Source organism: Schistocerca piceifrons, chromosome X, assembly GCF_021461385.2.
Source record: "Schistocerca piceifrons isolate TAMUIC-IGC-003096 chromosome X, iqSchPice1.1, whole genome shotgun sequence".
Taxonomy (NCBI): domain Eukaryota; kingdom Metazoa; phylum Arthropoda; class Insecta; order Orthoptera; family Acrididae; genus Schistocerca; species Schistocerca piceifrons.
Window position 1 is genome coordinate 215,351,465 of NC_060149.1, and position 24,491 is coordinate 215,375,955.

Sequence of the window (24,491 nt, forward strand, 5' to 3'; positions counted from 1 at the left end):
AAGGATTTCAAAAGGATTTAAAGCAAAGATCTACTGCATATGAAGTGTCTTTCTTCATGTGCTGAATATCTTAAATTGTATATTCTTCCCCATAATTGACTGTAGTCACCACACACACCCCTGACAAATTTCATGAAGTAAAACAAGAACATCACTACCTTCCATACTATGGTTACATGTAATACGTTGCTGAACACTTTTCCCATGAGTAATCACACTGTTTAGACTCATACTAAATAAGACTTTTTACAATAGCTCATAATGACAATAAATGCATAAGGTCTTTGGAGAAAGTAACTACTTATTATACGATATCAGTGAACCCATTGAGGTGTTTATGTGGTTAAGGTAATTGAATCATATTAGGGAGAAGTGGACTTCGATTCCCAAATGCAGCCGTTCCGACACAGTTTTTCCACTGCTTCTCTAAACCACTTTAATTGAATGCCAAATGGTTCATTCACAAGAGGCCTCAGCTGTATTTATGCCCCTTCCTAAGAACTCCAAGGCTTATATATGGCTTAAAGCACTAAAAATATTATGGTTCTGCAGAGTACAGCGTGTCCATTTTGCTATGATTATAGGACAGATTGTAAGACATGGTGATAATCACATCAGTGAACCTATAGTCATCATAAAAAAACCAAATGGGGATATAGATTTACACCCCATTCCTTGACTAGAGAACTTATTAAGCAAAGTCAGCCAGGGGTCATTGTTTTTCAAAAATTCATCACGAAGATACTTATCTACAATCACCATTGTATGCAACGTCCAACTGATCCTTTGGTTTGTATCACTATAATGGGTTACAATTTGGCGTCACAAGCACTTGTGAAATCTTTCAAACATATCTAGAATAGGTCATCTGGAGTATTCCTAACTGTGCAAACTACCTATACAACATTGTAGTAAAAGGGATTGCACAGCTGCAACATTTTCTTGGCCATTGTATTAGCCACTATGGGAGAGTATCCAGTTCATCTTGTCTGCATTTGAAGTCAACTGCCAATGTAATGAAACTGAGCACTTGACTACCACCTACTTCCACTCAGCATCAAATTTAGAGGAAGAGCATTTGGTCAGGTCACAGATATCCAAGACCATGCTGTCAGCATCATTTGTGAAAGAACTGACTGGTTTCCTGGTGACATGTAAGCCCATCTCTGTCAATGGATATAGCCCCTGGTGAAATGCTCCACAGCCACGGGTGACAAACATTAACTAACTTATTGCACACAGCCCACAAGCTAGGCCTACAAGTTTTAGACATTAAGACCAATCAGAATCAGCTGATTTGCAACCATAACCAGTTCTGGCTACATCAGTCGTCACAAAGAATGCTCACATCTTAGCTGGCATGAGGCCGCACAACCACAACCATAGACAAGATCCTCTGCCTGTCAGCAGACATAAGCCAATAACACAATATCTGTCCACACCTGCACCCCAATATTTTTCTGATCTCCGACCTCCTGTCTCACAGCAAGTTGTAATCCATGGTCTCTAATGAGCCAATGAAAGTAAAGTACCTCCCACTAACTGGGCAACTTCTCTCACCCACTCTGCCACACCCCTCACAATCAATAAATCTGCCAGTTACTATCAGTGGCCTCAAAAATGGCTAATCATCATGTTTATATTGTCACGTAGAAGAAGGTTTATTCAGCACTTGCACATACAAGAGCACGGAGCGAACTGCCTCCAGCCAGAACGCATACAGTATATACACAGCTAGAGAACATTCCAGTACAATGATTCTTAACATTAGTGGATACTTCTAGAATGTACTTGAACCAAATATGGAAATTAAAACTGTACAGTCCAGGTGAGTTTTGAACTCACGACCCTCCATGCAAGTGTTTAGTATCATAACCACTACACCATAGTGCTACTCAGCTTCTTTTGCGACATTGCTCCCTCCTTAAGAAAACAGCATCTCAGTGTTACGTTGTCCTAGTCCAGGAACGGATCAGCGGTCCTGCATACTCTGACTCCCGATGACCGATTCTCACCCTGGCGGTGATCTTAGAACTTCTGTTGCTGCTACGCTGTTCATCACCTTTCCGATTGTTGCCTATCACAGGAGCTTCGAGTTTACCCTGGGTTGCAGGATCCTTATAGGGCTTCATTTGAAGGACGTGGACTGTATCTCTGATCTTTCGGTGTCTTGTGTCGGAGTCCAAATCTTCAACTTCATATGTAACATCAGACAACTGTCTTACAACCTTATAAGGTCCAAAGTAGTGCCTGAGGAGCTTATCAGAGAGACCAACCTTCTAAACAGGAGTGAAGATCCAGACGATGTCACCAGGCTGATAGACAACAAGGCAGTGGCTTGCGTCATACCTTTGGCGATCGTTTTCTCGAGCCTGCAGCATGCAGAGTTGAGCTAATTGCCGAGCTTCCTTAGCTCTGGTTAACACCTGGCTGACACAGTCGTCGTCCGCATCATCAGGCTGTAATGGAAACACACAGTTCATCGTCGTAGTCACCTCACACCCATGCACCAGGAAAAATGGTGTAAATCCTGTGGTGTCTTGTTTGGCGGTTTTGTAGGCAAACATCAAAAAAGGTAGCACGTCATCCCTGTTGCACTGCTCAATATTGACGAACACTGATAACTTGTTGGCCAAGGTTTTATTAACACATTCAGTAAGCCCGTTAGTTTGTGGATGAAGGCAGTCGTCATGTGTTGAGTAATGTTGCACTGACGGTTTATCTCCGTCACAAGATTCGATTGAAAAACTTTCCCTCAATCTGTAATTAATGACCTTGGGGCACCATGTTTTAATACAACATCTTCCACGATGAATTTGGCTACCTTGGATGCTTCGGCTGTTTTCACAGCTTCTGTAATGGCATAGCGTGTCAGATAATCAGTACGAACAATAATCCACCAATTGCCACTAGTAGACGTTGGAAATCGTCCGAGGAGGTCCATCCCAACATGCTGGAAAGACGTTTTAGCTGGTGGAATTGGTATAAGTCAGTCAGGTGGTTTCTGAGGAACTGCCTTCCTCCTCTGGCACTCTCGACAGTGCGACATCTTGATGGACACTCCTAAATAAACCTGGCCACAAAAATCTCTTGCGGATTCTATCACATGTCTTAATAAATCCTAAATGTCCGGCCTCAGGTGTGTCATGGAATTTCTGTAGAAAATCAAAGTTCATGTGTTTAGGAATCACTGGTAGCCACCTCTTTCCAAACGGATCAAAGTTTTTCTGGCAAAGTAATCCATTAACTACTTTAAATTTTCCTTTCACATCCTTTGACTGATTTAAGGCAAGCATAATTTGAGATATCTTGGCATCCTCCTCCTGCTCAGCAGAGAGATCCTGGAGTGCAGTGAGACAGTCACTATCTTCATCAAAGTCTTGATGGTCTTGCACAGGGTTTCTTGAGAGACAGTCGGCATCTTGGTGTTTTCTTCCACTTTTGTAAAATGTGGTAATGTCATACTCTTGAAGATGTAGTGCCCCCTGGTGAGTCGTTCTGTTGGATCCGTAAGACCTGTTAACCAAAAAAGTGAATGATGGTCTGTAACAGCTGTGAATGGCCTTCCATGGTCAAAATTTGCACATGTCCCAGATCACAACAAGACATTCTCTTTCTGTAGTTGAGTAGTTTCTCTCAGCTTTTGTAAGTGACCTAGAAGCATAGACTATAACCTTCTCTTTCCCATCTGAAATTTGCACCAGAACAGCACCGATCCCATACCCGCTGGCATCTGTGTGTAGTTCTGTAGGTGCTCTCTCATCATACAGACCAAGTACAGGGTCAGTCATCAGAGCTTTTCGTAGCAAATCGAAAGAATCTTGTTGAGCACCACCCCAGATAAATTTAGCATCAGCTTTTAACAACTCTCGGAGTGGCCTGGCTTTAATATAAAAGTCTTTGATAAAACGATGGTAAGAAGAACATAATTCGAGGAAGCTTCTCACATCTCAAATACTTTTAGGAATAGGAAACTCCGTTGTAGATCTCACTTTTTCTGGGTCTGGCCTCACACCCTCATTTGACACAAGGTGTCCAAGTATTTTGATTTGTTTTGCTCCAAAGAGTCACTTTCTTGGATGAAGTTTCAGTCCGCCTTGTTGGAGACACTTAAGAATGGCCCTCAGTTTTTTTATATGTTCATCAAATGTCTCTGAGAACACTATAATTTCATCTAAATAACAAAGACACATCATCCACTTCAGGTGCCTTAGAAGATTATCCACCATCCGTTCAAACAGCATTACCTTAAACTCATACAGGCCCTCGGGGGTGATGAATGCAGTTAACTCACGATCAGCCTCATCTACTTCAATTTGCCAGTATCTATAGCATATGTCCATGGTTGAGAAAAACTTAGCCCCCTTCAGACAATCTAGTGTATCGCCAATTTGTGGAAGAGGGTAAATGTCCTTTTTAGTTATCTTATTAAGCTTCCTGTAATCAATACAAAAGCACCAACTGCCATCCTTCTTCCCAACAAGGACCACTGGTGATGACCATGGGCTGTGCAAAGACTGAATGATGTCATTCTTCACCATTTACTCCACCTCGTCGCGAATTATTCGACATTCCGTTGCTGACACACAGTATGCTCTCTGGCTTATTGGTTGATGGACTCCCGTGCTAATACAGTGCTTCACCATTGATTTGTCTAATTTGCTCTTCACCTGTGGATTGAAGCGTTCAGAGAACTCTTGAAGAATGGCAAGTAGCTTCTTCTGTTGTTCCTTACTGAGATCTGGTGATAGTCGAGCTAGAAGATCTTGTCTCGTAGTGGTAGCGCTAATTTTGCCCACAGATTCGGCATGGGAGGTTTCTATGACGCTCAGCTGTTCTGCAATTAATGGCTCAGCATTTGCTACTCACATTCGTCTTGGAAGGATCTGCGGTTCTCGGTGAAAGTTAATTATCCACAATTCACCAAATCTGTTCTTAAACTAGACGACAGAGGATGGGATGACGAAGTTATTCTTCAGTGGTATGCTTCTCTTACACTGCACTACAAGATCCATGGGCTGATGCATGTCATGATACGTGACAGTTACCTTTCTAGCGCTGACTGCAGGAATGATCACTTCATCCAGCACACATAGTTTCCACACACTCAGATGAGCATCTTCCTGTCCACAGTATCTCATCTCATCTAGCATAATCTTCAAGCAACCACAATCTTCGAGTGACCACAATCTACAATTGCCTGAGAAGCTTTCAAAAAATCCCATCCAAGAATGACGTCATGACTACGCTCTTTTAAGACAATGAATTCTAAGGGCTGTGTATGGCCACTTATACCCACATGAATTGTACATCTTCCTGTAGGTTTTACATATTTCCCATTAGCCACCTTCAGCAGAGATGTTTTGTTGTCAACGAATACGGTTTTCTGCAACTGGCAATAGTACTTCTCTGAAATGCCTGAATATGATGCTCCAGAGTCCACAAGAGCTTGGGCTGGTTGGCCATCCATGAGGATATCGACATAGTTTCCTATCGTTTCTGTAGTGATCGACGGCAGAGGATTTTTCTCTTCGGCGGCCTCACCTCCAAGGAAGGTCACACCCTTTAGTTTTCCAGGTTGCGGTGGCTAGGTGATTGGTTGGAGCTTCTAAACGGTGATGGAGATCTCGATCATCGTGTTGGGGAGCGTCCTCTCCAGCGGCTAGCTTGTGGTGAAGGTGACCTACATTGTCCTGCACCCACACACATCTTCTTGTTCATCTTCGTTGTCCCGGAGTTGGTGTCTGCTAACGTCGGTCTGCTGTCTTCTGGCATGGGCATCATCAAATATCCACTGCCTTTCTCAACAATAGTGCACCACATGTCCCCGTCGTCCGCAGTGGAAACATAATGGTTGGTTATCCTGGGTCCTCCAGACGTCAGTCTTCTTTGATGCCCAAACAGGTTCCTCATGCAACATTGTAGGAACGTAACTCCACCTGGGTCTTGACTTTTTCACCGTTTTGAAGGGAAATGAAGGATGAGAGATTGGGTTCAATGTCTGTTCCACTTCCTCCCTTATGACCTCTTGAAGCATTTCGGTTTTTTGCTCGCCGTGCAATCTGAGTGCCTTCTGAACTACTTCTCTCACTATCTGACAAAGAACACTTGTGAAATCAGTCGCATCCTCCATTAAAGACATCAATATGACGTTTGGAAGCCGTTCAAACTTCTTGCATGTAATGCTTTTTTGATGCATTGTCTCGATATACTGGCACCATTTTATGAAATTGTCTGCTGTCAAAACCTCCTTCAGGAGTAGAGCTTGATACATGTCCTCAGCAACACCCTTCATGAGATGTGCAACCTTATCTTCCTCCTTCATTCTAGGATCCACTATTTTACACAGCTCCAGGACGTCTTGAACGTAGGATGCTGTAGTTTCTCCTGGACGCTGTGCCCTACTTTAATTTATCTTCAGCCTTGCTCTTCTGACTTTGTGTGTCACTGAAATACTTGCGCAGTTCTGCCTGGAATACTTCCCAGCTTGTGAATTTCTCCTTGTTGTTCTCATACCATTGCTTGGCAGTGCCCTCCAAGCAGAAAAAGACATTAGCCAAACACATGGTGTCATCCCAATTGTTAAATTTGGCTATATGCTCATATACCTTCAGCCATTTGTTTGGATCTTGACCATCGTCACCAGAGAACCCGGAAGGATGTCTCATGTGTTGGAACACAGTTGCTGTCAACGTAACATCCTCTTCTTCTTCTTCTTCTTCTACTTCTTCTTCTTCTTCTGTCTCCAATAGATTGCAATCTGTTGAATATGGCTGGAACTCTAGTTTCTCACCAAGTAAACGGCGGCTTTGTCGTGGCTGATGGGAGCCACTGTGTCATTGATAATGTGTGCTATCACAAGTTCAAATACTCGGCGCCTCCACCAGAATAATGTCACGTAGAAGAAGGTGTAATTAGATGAATGACGAACACTAACTTCACTTAACAAAGATTTATTCAGCACCTGCACATACAAGAGCGTGAAGCGAACTGCCTCTGGCCGTAACACACACAGTATATATACAACTACAGAACATTCCAGTACAATGATTCTTGACAGTAGTGGATACTTTTAGAATGTACTCAAACCGAATACAGAAATTAAAATTGTACAGTTCAGGTGAGTTTTGAACTCACAAACCTCCATGCAACATTTTAGTATCACAACCACTACACCTCTGTGCTGCTCGGCATCTTCTGCAACAATATGCCACTTCATTTATTGGCAGGGATTTCAGCATTGCTTTTCTCCATTCCTCATCAGTGCAGGCACGTAACAGTCTATTATCAGCTCTGTGAGTCAAAGTGGGGAGGGATTTTGTATCCCAGCTTAGCACGGCTATCAATTCCAATAGCAAATCAGAGATGTTTAAACTGTCCAGTCAACCTATAAACAAGTCAGCCTACCGTGCAGCTGACAACTGGTTCACAATGTGTAATGAAACTTCTCAATTCTGTGCCATACTAATTGTGTACAATGACTGCTGTTTGTTATGGAACCTCTTGGCTTGCTATTCAGATGGGCTTACTGTGGTTTACAACAGACTCACTTCTTACTTGGTTTTTGACTCCTCCAGTGACATTGCCTGTGTATGAGAATGTAGTGCCTTTTGTGGTCACAGCTCAGCCTTACTGTTCTCACTTACAGCCAAGGTATGCAACAGAAAGCCCTCATACAGTGTTATGCTCCACATGAATAGTATTTCACAAGCCTCAGCTTTTTCATAGAATTTAATGCTACTTCAAAAAAATTACTGCATTTAAATTATCAATATGTTTAAACATGATAGAGGACAACAACTTAATTCATGAACCTCCCAAAGAGATAACAACTGTCACCTGGATGGTACTCAAAACCAGAATCTTGCCTTTTGCAGCAAAACTCTTACCGACTAAGCTATCCAGTCAAGCCTCGTGACTAAGCCTTACAGCTTCAGTTCTGTCTGTACCTATATCTTACTTTTCAAGCTTCACAGAAGCTCTCCTCAAAATGCTGGACTCGAACTCTTGAAAGAAAGGAACTGGTTTACCAGCGGCCGCGGTGGCTGAGCGGTTCTAGGCGCTTCAGTCCGGAACTGCGCAGGTTCAACTCCTGCTTCGGGCATGGATGTGTGTGATGTACTTAGGTTGGTTAGGTTTAAGTAGTTCTAAGTTCTAGGGGACTGATGACCTCACATGTTAAGTCCCACAGTGCTGAGAGCCATTTGAACCATTTTTGACTAGTTTACTCACATACTCAACACCATTTCTGCAGTGAATCTTGCAGGAGAGTGTGCACTGCTCTGAAACCTCTTTAAAGATTAAAACTGTATACCAGAAAAGGAGCCTTTCACGGATGTTCGTTCCGCTATCAGTCTGGCAGAACATTTCAAACAGGGCACAGATAACTGCAGAGTGAATGACGCATTCTGGAAACTTATTTGGTCGTATAAATTTTTGCTGGGGGGACATCCATAACTGTTAGATATGTAACGCGCGTGACAAACATCTGCTACAGTTGTACAGTTATTTACGGACTGAAGTATTTACACTACCTGGTTTCAGGGACTCAGCCACACTTTCAAGTACTTCTACTAACAGTAGGTTGAAGCACCGATGTCAGAACTAACACGCCAACACATCTGTCTTGTAAGTTAGTTCTGAAATGGACACTTCAACCTACTATTTATATATACACCTGAAGATGAGGCTGAGTTCCTAAAACACAGTAGTGTAAAGACTTCAGTCAATAAATAACTGTACAACTGTAGGATATGTCTTCATTGTGAACAGCACTTTGTCTTCTTGTAACCCTTCTTGAAAACAAATCTAATTTGCAGTCTCTTTGTGTCTCCAAAGACAATTTTTCTTTATACGGATTTATAACAACTCATAATTAGCACCAGTACCAACACATTTGCAAATGGCAACCTAAGATTCAGTTCATTTCCAACAGCTTTATTTATCAACATCCACACACAAACCTGCACATCTACATTGTGCAATACACAATTATGTGTATTCTAGCTCAAAAAAGGACTCGTCCAAAATATCTAATTATCAGTTTTGTTTATGTGTCTGTTGACTACTCAATGCCTCTACTGTTCAGTGAGTTGTTACCTTTGCTTCTAAATTATTTACATTCAGCCATAGCATTCCATACCATATAAATATGAATATGGTCATTCAGTATTTTATCCTACATTTCACTGTCACTGATTTTGGTATAAATGTACTCAACATGCAGAACACAAATATTCTCTCTCTCTCTCTCTCTCTCTCTCTCTCTCTCTCTCTCTCTCTCTCTCTCTCACTGTATGGTGAAACCATTCCTTTATTTTGTGCAACATATAGTGGGATTATTATTCTACCTTCCAAGGATCCTCTCATGACCCTTATCAAAATCAAAACTTCTTTTCCATCGAAATCTGTTATTTGCTAGTCCTGTGCTAGATTCTAATTCTATTCTGCCTCAGATTCTGTTCCCTTATAAGTATTCTAATAACTCTGATAGAGTGCTTAAGTGAGGTGTAAAAAATAATTAAGTTCAGTTTTACTCAATTATCACTGCATATTCCCCACATCATAGTATCAATAAACTCTAATAATAGTGCCACCATTTTTGCTGTGCTGCAACTACACCCATGCTCATAATTTAAGTATAACTGAATAATGTGGTGCCACACAACGTGGCACTACAAAAAACTGGCCCTAATAGCATAGGCACATAGGGAACACACACGACACATATCTGTAAGTCCACGGTATTGGTGATAAGTTGAGAAAACCGTCCCGTTACACATGTGCTACATGTGACCATGTACTGTGTTCTTGACACCAGGCTTTACAGGCTCTCCTGTGACAGTGGAATGCACCTTGCAGGTCTCTGGGAGAATAAACCATGTCTGTCCAGGTGTCCGTAGACTGTGTGTCTGGAGTGGCGGTGGTAAGGTCCCGAGCAAAGCTACCTGCAGTACTCCGTGGCCGTCTGCGAGCACTGATGATGAGATATTGATCTTCTTGTGTTGCACACTGTGGACATCCCGTACTGTAGTGCCTGGACACTTTTCCTGTCTGCTGGAATCGTTGCCATAATCTTGAGATCACACTTTGTGGCACACGGAGGGCCATTGCTATGATCTGCTGTGTTTGACCAGCCTCCAGTTGCCCTAGTATTCTACCCCTCATAACGTCATCAATGTGTGTTCTTTGAGCCATTTTCAACACACAGTCACCATTAGCACGTCTGAAAATGTCTACACACTTACTCACTGCACTGTACTCTGACATACACCAACACACCTCTGTGTATGTGGACTGCTGTCAGTGCCACTGTGCGACGACTGCAGGTCAAATGCACCGCATGGTCATACCCACAGGTGATTTAAACCTGCAACCGCCCACCAGAGCACAGTTTCACCATGTATCAGCATTAACCTTAATTTATAAGCATGAGTGTATAATTGTCTGCTATTTGTGTCCTAAACATTCCAGTCTAACTCCTCTTCCCAGTACTACTCTGATATTCAGTAGGCACTACTTCCAATAATACCTCACCATCTTTATATTAAAGACTTCAGATGACTGCTGCCATGGGGACAGTCACCAAAGATCTAACATGTGCCATCAGATGTGGACTCACAAGACTGACTGTCCTTTCAGTCAACAACTGTGGTCTGGACTCTCAGTTGACACAATACAGGAACTGTTAATTACTTGTGTCTCATGGTATACTGTAGTTAGAAGTACAATGTTTTATCAATAAACAGCAGTTGGAGGCCTGCAAAGAGTCATCAGTATTCCACAATGAAGGAATGGAGGAAAGAAGGAATAGCATTTTTAGGTTAGTCTCCTAAATCACAAAAATGACAATTACTTACAGTCAGACGGAAAACCTTGTTCTGCTTCGGTAATACTCTGCTGTGAACAGTATCATCATCTACAGTTTTTTCCAGTTTCCAGTCTGGCAGATTAACAATGTTCCATGCAGCCTCAACTACTTCATGGGCCTTCCTCTTGTATTCTGACTCCTATAGATACATGTCCAAATATCAGTATAAGCATCACAGTCAAAATAAAATGAAAATATAAATAGAGGTCTACAGCTGTTTACATAAATGAGTAAGTACACTGACAGATTATAAAAAATTGACTATATTTCCTGGAAATAATTTTTTGAAACATCAAATACGTAAAAATTTAACAATCACTTATCTACATCTACATGGATACTCTGCAAATCACATTCAAGTGCCTGGTGGAGGGTTCATCGAACCACCTTCACAGTTCTCTATTATTCCGATGTCGTATATCGCGCAGAAAGAATGAACACCTATATCTTCCCGTACGAGCTCTTATTTCCCTTATTTTATCGTGGTGATCATTCCTCCCTATGTAGGTCAGTGTCAACAAAATATTTTCGCATTCAGAGGAGAAAGTTGTTGATTGGAATTTCGTGAGAAGATTCCGCCGCAATGAAAAATGCCTTTCTTTTAATGATTTACAGCCCAAATCCTGTATCATTTCTGTGACACTCTCTCCCATATTTCGTGATAGTACAAAACGTGCTGCCTTTCTTTGAACTTTTTTGATTCACTCCGTCAGTCCTATCTGGTAAGGATCCCACACCGTGCAGCCGTATTCTAAAAGAGGATAGACAAGTGTAGCGTAGGCAGTCTCCTTAGTAGGTCTGTTACATTTTCTAAGTGTCCTGCCAATAAAACACAGCCTTTGGTCAGCCTTCCCCACAACATTTTCTATGTATTCTTTCCAATTTAAGTTGTTTGTAGTTGTAATACCTAGGTATTTAGTTGAATTTACGGCTTTTATATTAGACTGATTTATTGTGTAAACGAAGTTTAATGAGATCCTTTTAGCACTCATGTGGATGACCTCACAATTTTCGTTATTTAGGGTCAACTGCCACTTTTCGCACCATTCAGATATATTTTCTAAATCATTTTGAAGTTTGTTTTGATCTTCTGATGAGTTTATTAGTCCATAAACGACAGCGTCATCTGCATGCAACCAAAGACGGCTACTCAGATTGTCTCCCAAATTGTTTATATAGATAAGGAACAGCAAAGGGCCTATAACACTACCTTGGGGAACGCCTGAAATCACTTCTGTTTTACTTGTCTACATCTACATGGATACTCTGTAAATCACATTTACTCTTAATATGTCAAATTATCAAAATCATATCAATATAAAACATCAACATGTGTTTCAGTATTGGAATCAGATGCAGGTCATTATGAGGGTTGTAGACATTTCAGGCAAAATTTGAAATTTTTTAGCAAAGACTAATCAAATCACAACTGAAATTGAGGATGCTGTCTGTGACTGTGTAACGCCAGAAATGCATATCCTCCTATTTCCATCTATTGTACTATAAAGTTTTTCCTTATTTTGTTACCTGAAGATATGACATTTCTGTGTTTTTATATATTGTAATTGTTTTGCGATTGGTTTGTTTTGTAAATATTATTTGTATTTTTACGCTGGGTCTTGCCTAGGGAAAACTATGCTATCGAATGATTACATCAATAGGTCGTGATTGGTTTGTTTTGTAAATATTATTTGTATTTTTACGCTGGGTCTTGCCTAGGGAAAACTATGCTATCGAATGATTACATCAATAGGTCGTGTGGAGAACCAAAGTGTTTAGGATCTTCGGTAGTGTTAACTCTGCCGCATGGAGCGCGGGCAGGGAGAGTCTGGCTGGAGTAGGGCAGTGGAGCAGGTGTGTTGTGTGACGCTCCCGCGAGTTGCCGCGCTTTCGGGGTTTGGCAGCATGTAATTGAGCTCGACTTGCTATGATAGTTTCTGACACGGTGTCGCGGATGGGAAGCATTAGCTGGCGCACATCAGGAGCCCGTTTCACCTGGTGACAGTGTCGAGAAAAAGGCGTGCCAACATCCAGCTTCTGCAACAGCGACGGCCGACAATGAGTGACTGTCGCCACCTCCTCGACTGACGACTTCAAACCTTCAATCAACCAACAAGGAAGACTGGAAGCACGTAAAGTTTTAGAACTGTATGGCAGACCTCAGCTTTTAAAATTGTCCCATTTGCCTCACAAAATTACAGCAACTTAGCATGAACCTTTGTTGCTCATTGTCCCAATTGCATTACCAAGAAGGGTCCCTTCCTTTTCCTAAATGAACTCGAGTGTCGTTGAAATTCAAATGCCAGCATTAAAGTAATATCATTCGATTTCACTGCTTTAATTTCAAAGTTCAGCTAAAGTATTCATAGCTGGCTACCATAACCAAACAGAATTATATTTCGATTACACAAGCACAAATTAAGAGTGCGAGTTTTGTTACCATATTTTAGCTTACCTGTGACTGCAGCTCAGCTTGGTACGTACTAAATTTTACTATTGTTAATTGTTCAGAATCATTTAATTCAAGTTCAAAGTTAAATCTCTTATTCCTAAATTGCGTAGATTCAAGTAGCTTTTGAAATGATTGTTGATGTAGCCCAAGACTAACCTTATTTTATTGAATTTCGTAGTGCTTCATAAACAAACTTCAGACACTAAATTAACTTTCAATTTTCCGGTTTTATTAATTTTTTTTTTTGATAAATTAAGTCAGAGAGTAGCGAAATTTATCACCTCTAACAAACATTCAGTTTTCACACAACACGTGTCAACCTTCAGTTGCCACGCTTTTAGTGCTAATTATACGTGCAATAACCTTTCTTTTTCAGTTATTATAGTAGTTGTCCATAGGACTGGCGACCGTAACTTTCCCCAAATCTCAAATATCTAATTAACGCCATTTAATTGTTAATGTAACGACCGCACATTTACTTTCTTTATTAATTTTACCCTTTTCTCAAAATTAATTTCCATCAATTTCATTTGCATTTTCCTTTCATTTAGATGTAACCCTTTCCTCCCTCTTGACCGACAGATTAACTTCGGTTACGACTGCTTTTCCCAAATTTCCATTAGGTACATGCGGTTTAATTTTTCACTGTCATTAAGGTCGATAAGTGTGGGGGAGGTTACACGTGGTGACCTGGTGACAGGAGAATCTTCGGATTTGTGGTTGTTCTGGACACGAATTTTGCTTGTGCAAATGTTGTAACAAAGTACTGGTTACGAACAGGTCGTTACGTCAGCGAGAATAAGTAGTGGGAGGAATCCCAATTAGATTTGAGATTTGGCATTTATATTGAAAATTATTAAAATGAGTGAAGGCAACAATTACCAAAATTTGGTAGACTTGGATATGGCACAATCAGTCGAACAGTGGGAAATGCGCACCGCGGAACCCATTGTTCAGGGGCAGGCAGCTAGCATGAAAGACGCGACCGCCAAAACGCAACAAAGAGCAGAAATGGAATTCCAAACTTTAGAAAATGTTTCGGAATCGGAGGTGAAAATCAAATCTGAACCCCTTGATGATGAATATGGGGGGACAATTAAAGAGGAACCCACTACAGAAGTAAAACCACTGGTTTCCGGGAATTTAACCGATTTATTGAATGTTTTGATTAACGAAATCAAGGCTCAGTCTAGCAAGATAGAAACTCAATCGGCATAAATTAAAGCTCAGTCTGCCAAGCAAGAAGCTCAGTCTGAAAAAATTGACAAGAAGCTACACAATCAGAGCAAAGCTATTAATGTTGCTAACAACAATGTTGGAGTTGTTAGCACAAAAGTTGATAAAATCAAAGAAGATATTGTTGTAATTAATACCGAAATCAGTAATCTTAAACAGGAAATGATAAGGGTTCATGCAGAAATTGCGAGCATAAATACTCGTTTTGATTCCGAAATTAGCACAATCGAGAAAAGTGTAGGAGAAGCAGTTTCTCTGATCATCGAGAATAAGGTGACGGAACAAATTCAGTAAGTGAAAAGAGGATCAACAGAAGGTGGAAACAAAGGCTTTAGTGTCCGAAGTAGATACTAAAGTGAGGAAGCAGGCTAATACCTGCGAAGAGAAAAAGCGGGAAGTGGAAACGCTTGCGACAACCACTTGGCAAGTAATTACGAGAGTGTCGGAATTAGAAAAGAAACTTGACAAAAAACAGAGCTATGTGCCAATCTGTGCACATAGTTCGGAATTGTTGATGAAAGAGGAGCGGTTCGACCCCTTGAAAAAAAAAGCGGTATACACACGACGGATTCCATTAAAAATTGTGAAAGAGTTTTACCCAGATCATGGACTAATGACAGAAAAATTAATGCAGTTATTGACGTGTTGGCTGGTGATGCCAAGCGTTGGGGCTTAAACCTCAACATTACAAACCTGACTTTTGACGAATTTAAAAATTTGTTTCTGGCTGAATACTGGTCAGTGCAAAAACAACCAAATGTCTGGCGCGGATTTGTCGTATCGATGCGAATTCACGTGGCTCGATGAAGGAGTTTTGTGAGGGCTGGATCCGCAAGTTGGAATATTTGCATGATCGCCGCACGGAATCCGAAATAGTCTGGGAACTCTACAAGAAGCTTCCAGATGATACAAAACGCTACGTAGGAAGCAATTACAAGACAATCAATGATTTCCTGGAAAGAGTTGAGGACGAGGGCAATTGGCACAATAATCGTGACAGTGGTAGAGGCCGTGGTAACAACAACGGGTACCACAACAACGATAACCATGGGAATAATGCATACCGCAACCATGGCAGCAATAACAATAATGGTTCGGACCGTAATAACAATCGGTACAATGCAAATAATAACAGGAATGGCAGAAACCAGTATCACACTAACGTGATATGGGCTTCACAAAATAGTAATAACGCCAGAGGGTGTGATAAGCCGCCTCAGCAGCATCCGGGGAGCAGATCTGCTGGGACGAGACAGGGAAACCATTAGCCGCGCCGGTGAGGGGCCGACCAGGTGTGGAGAAATTTTGGCAGCCCAATAACAGGAGAAAACCCAGGTGTCGTCGTTATGAAAATTCCATATGGAATAATCAGCGGCGGGAGAGTGTGCCAGTGTTAAGAGAAAGGAGTGCGCCCACAAGTAGTACATCAGCTGTAGACACGGCAGTAGAAAATACATTCACTGTCAGTGAGAACAATTTAAGTAGTGTTCCGGAAATCGATTATAAAGTGGTAGCTGTAACACCCACAGCGGAACTGGAGATTGAGTTTAAGAATGATTCGCAATTGTTGAGAGAAGATCAGATGTCGGATAACACGTCCGTCATCGAGCAAGGGGATGCAGAGAGGGATGAGGTCTGGTTAAGGCAGTTCGGTCGCTTATACGACAAACTAAGAGATTATAGGGGCCTGTACGGGAGAAGTGTTTATGGGGAGCGCGGGCAGGATTTGCTGCGTCTCGTCCCGCAGGAAAATAGTGTTTTTGAAGTGATAGAAAGTTCTGGCCCAAACCGGCAGACTTTACCAGAAACAGTTGATGTTAATGGGGATCACGAGCAAGATTCGTTGTGTTTTGTCCCGCAGGAGTTGGATGTTGAAGTAGTAATGGAAAGTTCTGGCCCTAACGGCAGACCTTACCGAAAGTTATAGTGGTAGAAGTAGCCAACCCATCCGACGCAAAACTCCAGTTTAAACATTACGAGAGTATTAAGGATAAAGATTATGAAAATTTTAGTGATAGCCGGACATGACTGGTAGAAAAGCACATAGATTACAGCGTGTATGAGGTTAGAGCTGACGTTATACGGTCGGACGGTAGCATTGTGGGATACGCAGATCCAACTGGTTACAACTGGTAAAAAAAAATTAAATTCCCCATGATGAAAACTGTGAAATCGCAAGTTAGATCAAATTACCATAAGCCACGATACACCTATTGCCCAAGAGACTGATACCAAATTAAAAATGTGGATGTGTGTGTCTTTTCTTAGTATGCTTGGTCGTTCAAGTTTTGAAGACACTCACCTTCCCCATTAGGATTTAATATGCTAGTTATATTGATACCATTATGGATTACTCACCAAATCATTACAGCAAGGCTGTAAAAAGGAGTCATACATGGCCTTGTTAAAGGGACATACCTGACACTTGCTTCGAATAATAAACTAAAAACATGGGAATAATCGAAGTCAGTAGATTAGCACCTGTATTAAAGCATAATTTTTGCTTATTAGGAACCCAGTGCCAAAGGAAGAAATAAGAAAGATTGTGTTTAACATCACATCGACATCGAGGTCATTTGAGATGGAGCACAAGTTCAGATTGAGTCAAGGATGGGAAAGGAAATCAGCTGTGCCCTTTCAAAGGAACCACCCTGACATTAGCTTGGAGTGATTTAGGAAAATCAAAGAAAAGCTAAATCTGTATGGCCGGACACGTACTTGAACTTTCATCCTCCTGAATGTCAGTCCAGTGTGCTAAATACTGAGCCACCTCGCTTGGTGAAACCAGTGTCTTTATTGTGGTGCTGAGTTGTTTAGAGTTTTTGGGAACAGAAATAGTGCACACTAGGTCAGATCAGTAGGCAGATGAGTACAAGTTGTATTATAAAGCTTGGAAATACATAGAAGCAAGAAGTCTTTGTTAGCAAACTTTTATAATAAATAACTAAGCACTCTTCATATCACATAACCACATCTTTGTCACCCTCATGGAGAACTTACAAGACTATAAATTCACAATTTACCAGCAGTACAAATTTCTTCAATCAATCTGCCGACACTGTTGATTTGAACGCCACCACGATCACTGTTGCCACACAATGGCAGCTAGCCATTACAACATTTTTTTATTTATTTATTTTTTTTTCCAATAACAAGAAAATTTCGCCACTAACGCTGCCAGGCACTACTTCATTAGAGTGACTCATAAGAGTTACAATTACTAAAAGAAATGTGTCACAGTAATTGCTGTTTTGACCTCATTAGGCAATGGAAAAAGCGTGTGAAGTTCAGAAGAACGCGAAATCCCAAAGATTGGCTAAAATTTACAGACGCGCGAAATTTGGCACGGACTTCAATGCGAGATGTCTTTAATAGGTTCCACAACAGAACATTGTCTCAAAATTTGGATTAAAAGAAAAGCTTTAAAGAGCATATCTCCTATACTCAAGTGACAGAACATATTAAGTATGCTGAGAATGTAGTTGTTAAGACGCTGACTTCATATTTTGCAGGATTGAGTTTGCTCAGTCCAGCACTCCTGATTTAGGTTTTCCTAAATCATTTCAGGCATATGCCAGGAAGATGCCTTCAACACGGCCATTTTTGCGAAAATGATCTGTTCAATATGGTTTATAAAAACATTTGTCAAGACTCCTGAAACTGGGGACCCCATTGGTAATCCATCTTCTTCTAATTATATGCACTATTGAATTGGAAGTAATTTTGTTCTATTATGAGCTTTATTAATGTGAGTATTTCATTAATCTGTTCATCATGGAGCTGAACATGTGTTTTCGTGTTTTTATCTATGATGTCTACTGTTTCTGGTACTGGTATGCTGGAATACATGCTCTCTGTATCAAATAAGGAGAGTGTTGCTGTGTCCCGAATTTTTATATCTTTTACCTGTTTTATTAGATATGTAGTGTTTTTAATGGTTCTGTCTTCTTGTACTCTGAGATTTTCAGACAGTGATTTCAACATGTATCCTGCCAGTTTGTAAGTGGGGGTTTTCTGAAATCCAGTATTGGCCTCACAGGGAGATCAGTTTGTGCATCTTTGGTTGGCTTCGGTGGACAGGTAGCGTGGGATAAATTTGAGTCGGCTTTCGTTTATCCATGTTATACAGGACCATGTCTATGTTTTTCAGAGTGTTTTTCACTTTAGTCTGGAATCTGTTTGTTGTGTATGATTTTAATCTCATAATGTTATTTTGGCAGATGAATTCTTGTTTTTTTCAGTGTATTGTTCTTTGTCTATAAGTACTACTGTGTTTCCCCTTATCTGCTTTTGAAATGATGACATTTTGATTTTGAAGGTTTTTACTAGTTCTCTAGATAATCCAATTTTGACACTGCTGTTTTACTCTCCTACCTTCCCTTGTCAATACACTTTCTGCTTCTATAAGTAGTTTTTATATAATCTTCATCTATTTCTGAATTTACATTGCACTTTAATCCTTTCTCCAACAGTTGTCTTTCATTGCCGTTTATTTGTGTGTCTATAATGTTCACTAATCTTGGGTAAAATTTGTGTGTGTGTTTTTGTTGGTTGTGTTTAAGAGTTGTTATATTGTGATTTGAGTTGATTAATGTTTCTTCTATGAAATGGTTCCATAGAAGAAATATTAGTCAACTAAAAAGACTCAAATCACATCACAGTAACTCTAAACACAACCAACACAACCACACACAAAATTTTTCCAAGATTAGTGAACCTTACAAACACACAAATAAACAGTAAAGAATGATGACTTGTCTGATACTAAACCATATGACCACTTTTGTGTGGTCCAATAGCAGTGGTATGAGGAGTTCAGGTTCAGGAACATAAGATATGTGGTAGGTAGTATCTGTCAGCTGAACATTCTGAATTGGGTAAATGTTTAGGTTAGTCTCCGCATACTGAGCCAGTAAAGGTTGGTATCTACAAATGTGATTGTTATAACCCTTAATCACTAATAAATTGCGTGGATATCAAACGTAGAAACAATAGCTGGTTACATGCTACCAATTCCGTATCGGTCATTCGACTGCCGTACCGTGACATGCGGCTGGCGCCGTTCGTAGCTAGGTGGTGCTCCCGCGCTCAGCCGAGTTGCGGAGCGCCTCTATCACCGTTTGCACGTACTGACGTGGCGGCACTCTTAAATGTCGTGGCACTGTCACGAAGGAAGGGGCCGTGGCACTGGCGTGGCCACCACTCATGGGCGCATCTGGTCGTAATAGCGAACAACCATGCCGTCGTCCGTACGTATTTCACAAAGCCGGCGGCCGCGAAGAGCCTTGACCACCCCTGGAATCCATTTAGGGTGAGATCCATACCCTCGTGCCCACACGTTGGTGCCCACCGAGTATTTTCCCACACGAGGGGACACAGTACAAGGCCTGACAGGGTGAAGCAGGTGCAGTAGAGTGCACGGTTGGCGGCCATGCAAGAGTTCAGCAGGGCTGCGATCACTCAGAGGCGTGAAGCAATAAGAACTCAGAAAATGCAACAGAGCGACATCTGTGGAAAAATCACTAAGGAATATTTTCATCTGGCTTTTGAAAGTGCGGACAAGGCGCTCAACCTCCCCATTCGATTGCGGATGGAAGGGCGGTGCTGTAACATGATGAATCCCGTGTCCAGTACAAAAATCACGGAAGGCCTGCGAAGAGAACTGAGGGCCATTGTCCGTGACGATCGTGGATGGAAGACCTTCTAGCGCAAAGATTTTGCACAAAGCCAGTGTCGTCGCCGCAGTGGTGGGTGACGGACATCGAACAACAAACGGAAACGTTGAGATGGCGTCAATCAACAGCAGCCAATAAGTGCCGAGGAAGGGGCCGGCAAAGTCAGCGCGCACCCGTTCCCATGGCTGCGCCGGGTCAGACCACGGAGAGGGCATTGTACGGGGTGCAGCCAGTTGTTGAGCACACTGACCACATGCAGCAACCATGTGGGCGATGTCCGAATCAATACCGGGCTAATAAACGTGTCTGCGGGCCAGGGACTTAGTCCGAGAAATCCCCCAATGGCTTTCATGCAACCGTTTGAGAACATCTTTGCGAAGAGAGGCTGGCACCACGACCCGTGAAGATGCGCCATCCGTGGCCAGAAGAACAACACCATCACGAACAGACAGATGAAGGCGCAAGGCATGGTAGTTGCGAAGGGGATCCGATGCCCGGCCCTTGGTCCTGTCCGGCCAACCCCGTTGAATAAAACCGATCACCTGACGCAGGACCGGGTCCCGCACAGTAGCCGACGCGACCTGCGAACCTGTAAGCGGAAAACCCTCGACCGCACGACGTTCTGCCTCATCAGTGTGGAAACAGAGTAGTTCATCTCGATCGAAAACCGGGTCGGGGCCCAACAGCAAACGCGACAACGCGTCAGCGTTGGCGTGCTGGGCCGTGGGGCGATAGTGAATCTCATAGTGAAAACGAGACAAGTATAAGGCCCAACGTTGCAGGCGGTGAGCTGCCTTATCCGGAAGTGACGCCGATGGGCTGAACAGAGAGACCAGCAGCTTGTGGTCGGTGATGAGGTGAAACTTAGAACCATACAAAAAAACGCTGAACTTTTTTAGAGCATAAATGATAGCAAGCGCCTCCTTTTCGATTTGAGAATAACGCCGTTGCGCATCGTTGAGGGTCTTGGAAGCATAGGCGATGGGTCGTTCCGACCCATCCTCATACCGATGGGCGAGAACAGCCCCTAGGCCATACTGGAACGCGTCAGTCGCCAGAACCAAGTGCTGACCCGGACGGAATGTGTCAAGACAAGGCACCAACTGCAAATGAGCCTTCAGGCGGACAGAAGCCTGCTCACACTCGTCGGACCAACAGAAAGGAACGTTTTTGCATAACAGCTGATGCAGAGGATGAGCTACCGCCGCCGTGGATGGAATGAATTTGTGATAATAAGCAATCTTGCCTAGAAACGCCTGAAGTTCTTCTACCGTAGACGGCCGCGGTAGAGCGGTAATGGCCGCAACATGCTGACGTAGAGGACATATACCCTCACGGGACAAGTGGAAACCAAGATACACGATGGAGGGTTGGAAGAACTGAGACTTGTCCAGATTGCACTTCAACCCAGCCGAATGCAGAACCCGAAACAGTGAACGCAAATTGCGAAGGTGCTCCTCGGTGGAGGCCCCCGTGACAACAATGTCATCCAGATAGTTTATGCAGCTGGGAACAGAAGCCGTGAGCTGTTCCAAAAACCGCTGAAAAATGGCCGGCGAACTAGCGACACCAAACGGTAACCGCTGGTACTGATACAACCCACAAGGAGTGTTGATGACGAGAAATTCCTTGGAAGACGCATCCAACGGCAACTGATGGTATGCCTCCGATAAGTCAAGTTTGGAAAAGAACTGGCCCCCAGCGAGCTTGGTAAATAACTCCTCAGGACGGGGAAGAGGATAAGTGTCAATGAGGCTCTGAGCATTGACAGTGGCTTTAAAATCACCACACAATCGCAGACTCCTGTTTGGTTTAGAAACCACCACGACTGGCAATGCCCATTCGCTGGAGGTAACAGGAAGGAGAATCCCTGAAGCTGTTAACCTGTCTATCTCAGTCTTGACAGGTGCACGCAACGCCACCGGAATAGGGCGTGCCCGGAAAAACTTAGGGTGAGCTGTAGGTTTAAGAGTAATGTGGGCTTCAAAATCCTTGGCACGAACCAGACCAGCAGAGAACACGGACGGGAATTCAGAACACAATCCATCCAGCTGTTGATACGGAATATCCTCAGATATGAGGTGCACATCATCATCAATGGAGAACCCGAACAACTGGAAAGCATCATAACCGAACAGGTTTTCAGTGCCCGCATGATCCACCACATAAAACGTGAGGGGCCGAACAACAGACTTGTAGGCAGTGGAAGCATCAAACTGGCCAACGATAGGAATTTTCTGTTTATTACAAGTTCTCAGATTTCGCGTAACTGGAGACAAGGGAGGGGAGCCCAACTCCATATACGTGCGAGAATTAATTAGAGTTACTGCAGAGCCAGTGTCCACTTGCATGAGAATGTCTTTATCCAGAACACGAACAGTAACAAACAACTTATTTGTTTGAGAAAGCACACAGTTAACATCCATGTCCGATGCCTCGTCCTCGTCGACAGGAACTTTAGGGGACTGACACACAGAAGCAATGTGGCCTTTTTTCCTACATGAATTACATGTGGCCCAACCTTTTGGACACGCGGCCCTGTCATGCTGTACGAAACAACGTGGACAAGAAGGAAGTGCAGAACGAACCTGCTTCTGTGGTTGCTGTTTTCGCTGCGAGCATGGCGGCCCAACGCGATGTCGTTGACGCAAGTGAACCGCCGCCACATCGTCGGTCCCCTGGGAAACAGGCAAATTGTCCATGTCGAAAGTGGTCTGTATAGGCCTACATCACACCACACATCTATTTGTGCACCAGCAGCGTGAGACACTACAAAAGATTGAGCGATGCTTAGAACTTCCGACAACGACGGGTTTGGCAGTTGTAAGGCACGTTGCCGAACTCCTTTATCAGGAGCAAGCCGTAGAATAGCATCCCTAACCATTGAATCAGCATAAGACTCATGATGAGTGTCCGTGACAAACTGACATTTCCTACTCAGACCGTGTAGTTCCGCCGCCCAAGACCGGTAAGATTGATGGGGCTGTTTACGACACCGGTAGAACGCCACGCGGGCGGCAACAACGTGGGTGTTTTTTCAGTAATAGTTAGACAATAAGTCACACATTTCTTGGAAGGACAGAGAGGCAGGTTCCCGCAGCGGGGCTAACTGGGACAGCAGCTGATAGATCCGTGGGGAAATCCAAGATAGAAATAACGACTTACACATAGGAACGTCGACAACGCCGAAAGCCAAGAAGTGTTGCCACAAACACTTCTCATAATCCTCCCAGTCTTCAGCGGCCTCGTCGTAAGGAGGGAACGGAGGCGGAGAAGAGGAAGACAGATGATGAGTAAGCGACGTCGACAATGCCTGAATAGCAGCTGTCAGCTGTGTTTGCTGTTCAATGAGCGCTTGCATAAGCTGTTCCATGTCTGCCCCAACACGAACACACAAATCCACAACGCAGGAACAAAAATATCCGACCTCGTCGCCAAAAAGTGTTATAACCTTTAATCACTAATAAATTGCGTGGATATACAAACGTAGAAACAATAGCTGGTTACATGCTACCAATTCCGTATCGGTCATTCGACTGCCGTGCCATGACATGTGGCCGGCACCGTTCGTAGCTAGGTGGCGCTCCCGCGCTCAGCCGAGTTGCAGAGCGCCTCTATCGCCGTTTGCGTGTACTGATGTGGCGGCACTCTTAAATGTCATGGCACTGTCACAACAGTGATACCAATGTATGCAGAGCAAAGACTTTTAGGAAATTAAACAGTGAAAATTGTAGAAATGGAGATACTAATGGAGGCTGGCGAGTCTGAGGTGGGTAGAGAGAGTTTTGGATCCATTTGTGAGAACTGATGTCTGCATTTACAAAGGTGATTTTTGAGAAGAGGAGGCCACTCTGACATGGGATTTTTAGGATGCAAAAGGATGGAAGGTTACAATCAAGCTCCTTTCCAACAAAGAGATCATCAAAGACAGAAGCTAGATACCTACATCATGAGACATGCATGACAAATTTCTTTAAGTCCATCTTTGTACAAAATGGTTGACTGACTTTGGTTGTTCAATACAAAATGTAAATTTAGAAACACCTTCAGTTATCTATATTCTGGACATAATTTATTTCTGTCACCAGTTTCAGTGTTTCACTACACCATTTTGAGACCCCAAGACTGCCACTTAGGAGAAATCCAAACTCATGTGCATTCAAAATAAGGGCCAGCATTAAGTATCTGGTATCCGTAGACTAGTTTCAACAATGTGATCCCTTCATTCATCAGCTGAAGATTGCTAGACAAACATTTA

At 42.7% G+C, this 24,491-nt stretch overlaps 1 protein-coding gene across 4 annotated transcripts in view; it reads right to left on the minus strand.

The window, feature by feature from the left end:
- LOC124721733 (steroidogenic acute regulatory protein-like) overlaps nucleotides 1-24,491 on the minus strand; it is a 160,387-nt gene that overhangs the window by 40,827 nt on the left and 95,069 nt on the right. For all 4 annotated transcript variants that reach the window (XM_047246833.1, XM_047246832.1, XM_047246834.1 and 1 more), the window contains one exon: nucleotides 10,860-11,009. In XM_047246833.1, coding sequence (XP_047102789.1) covers nucleotides 10,860-11,009 — 150 coding nt within the window. The remainder of the gene's footprint in view (nucleotides 1-10,859; nucleotides 11,010-24,491) is intronic.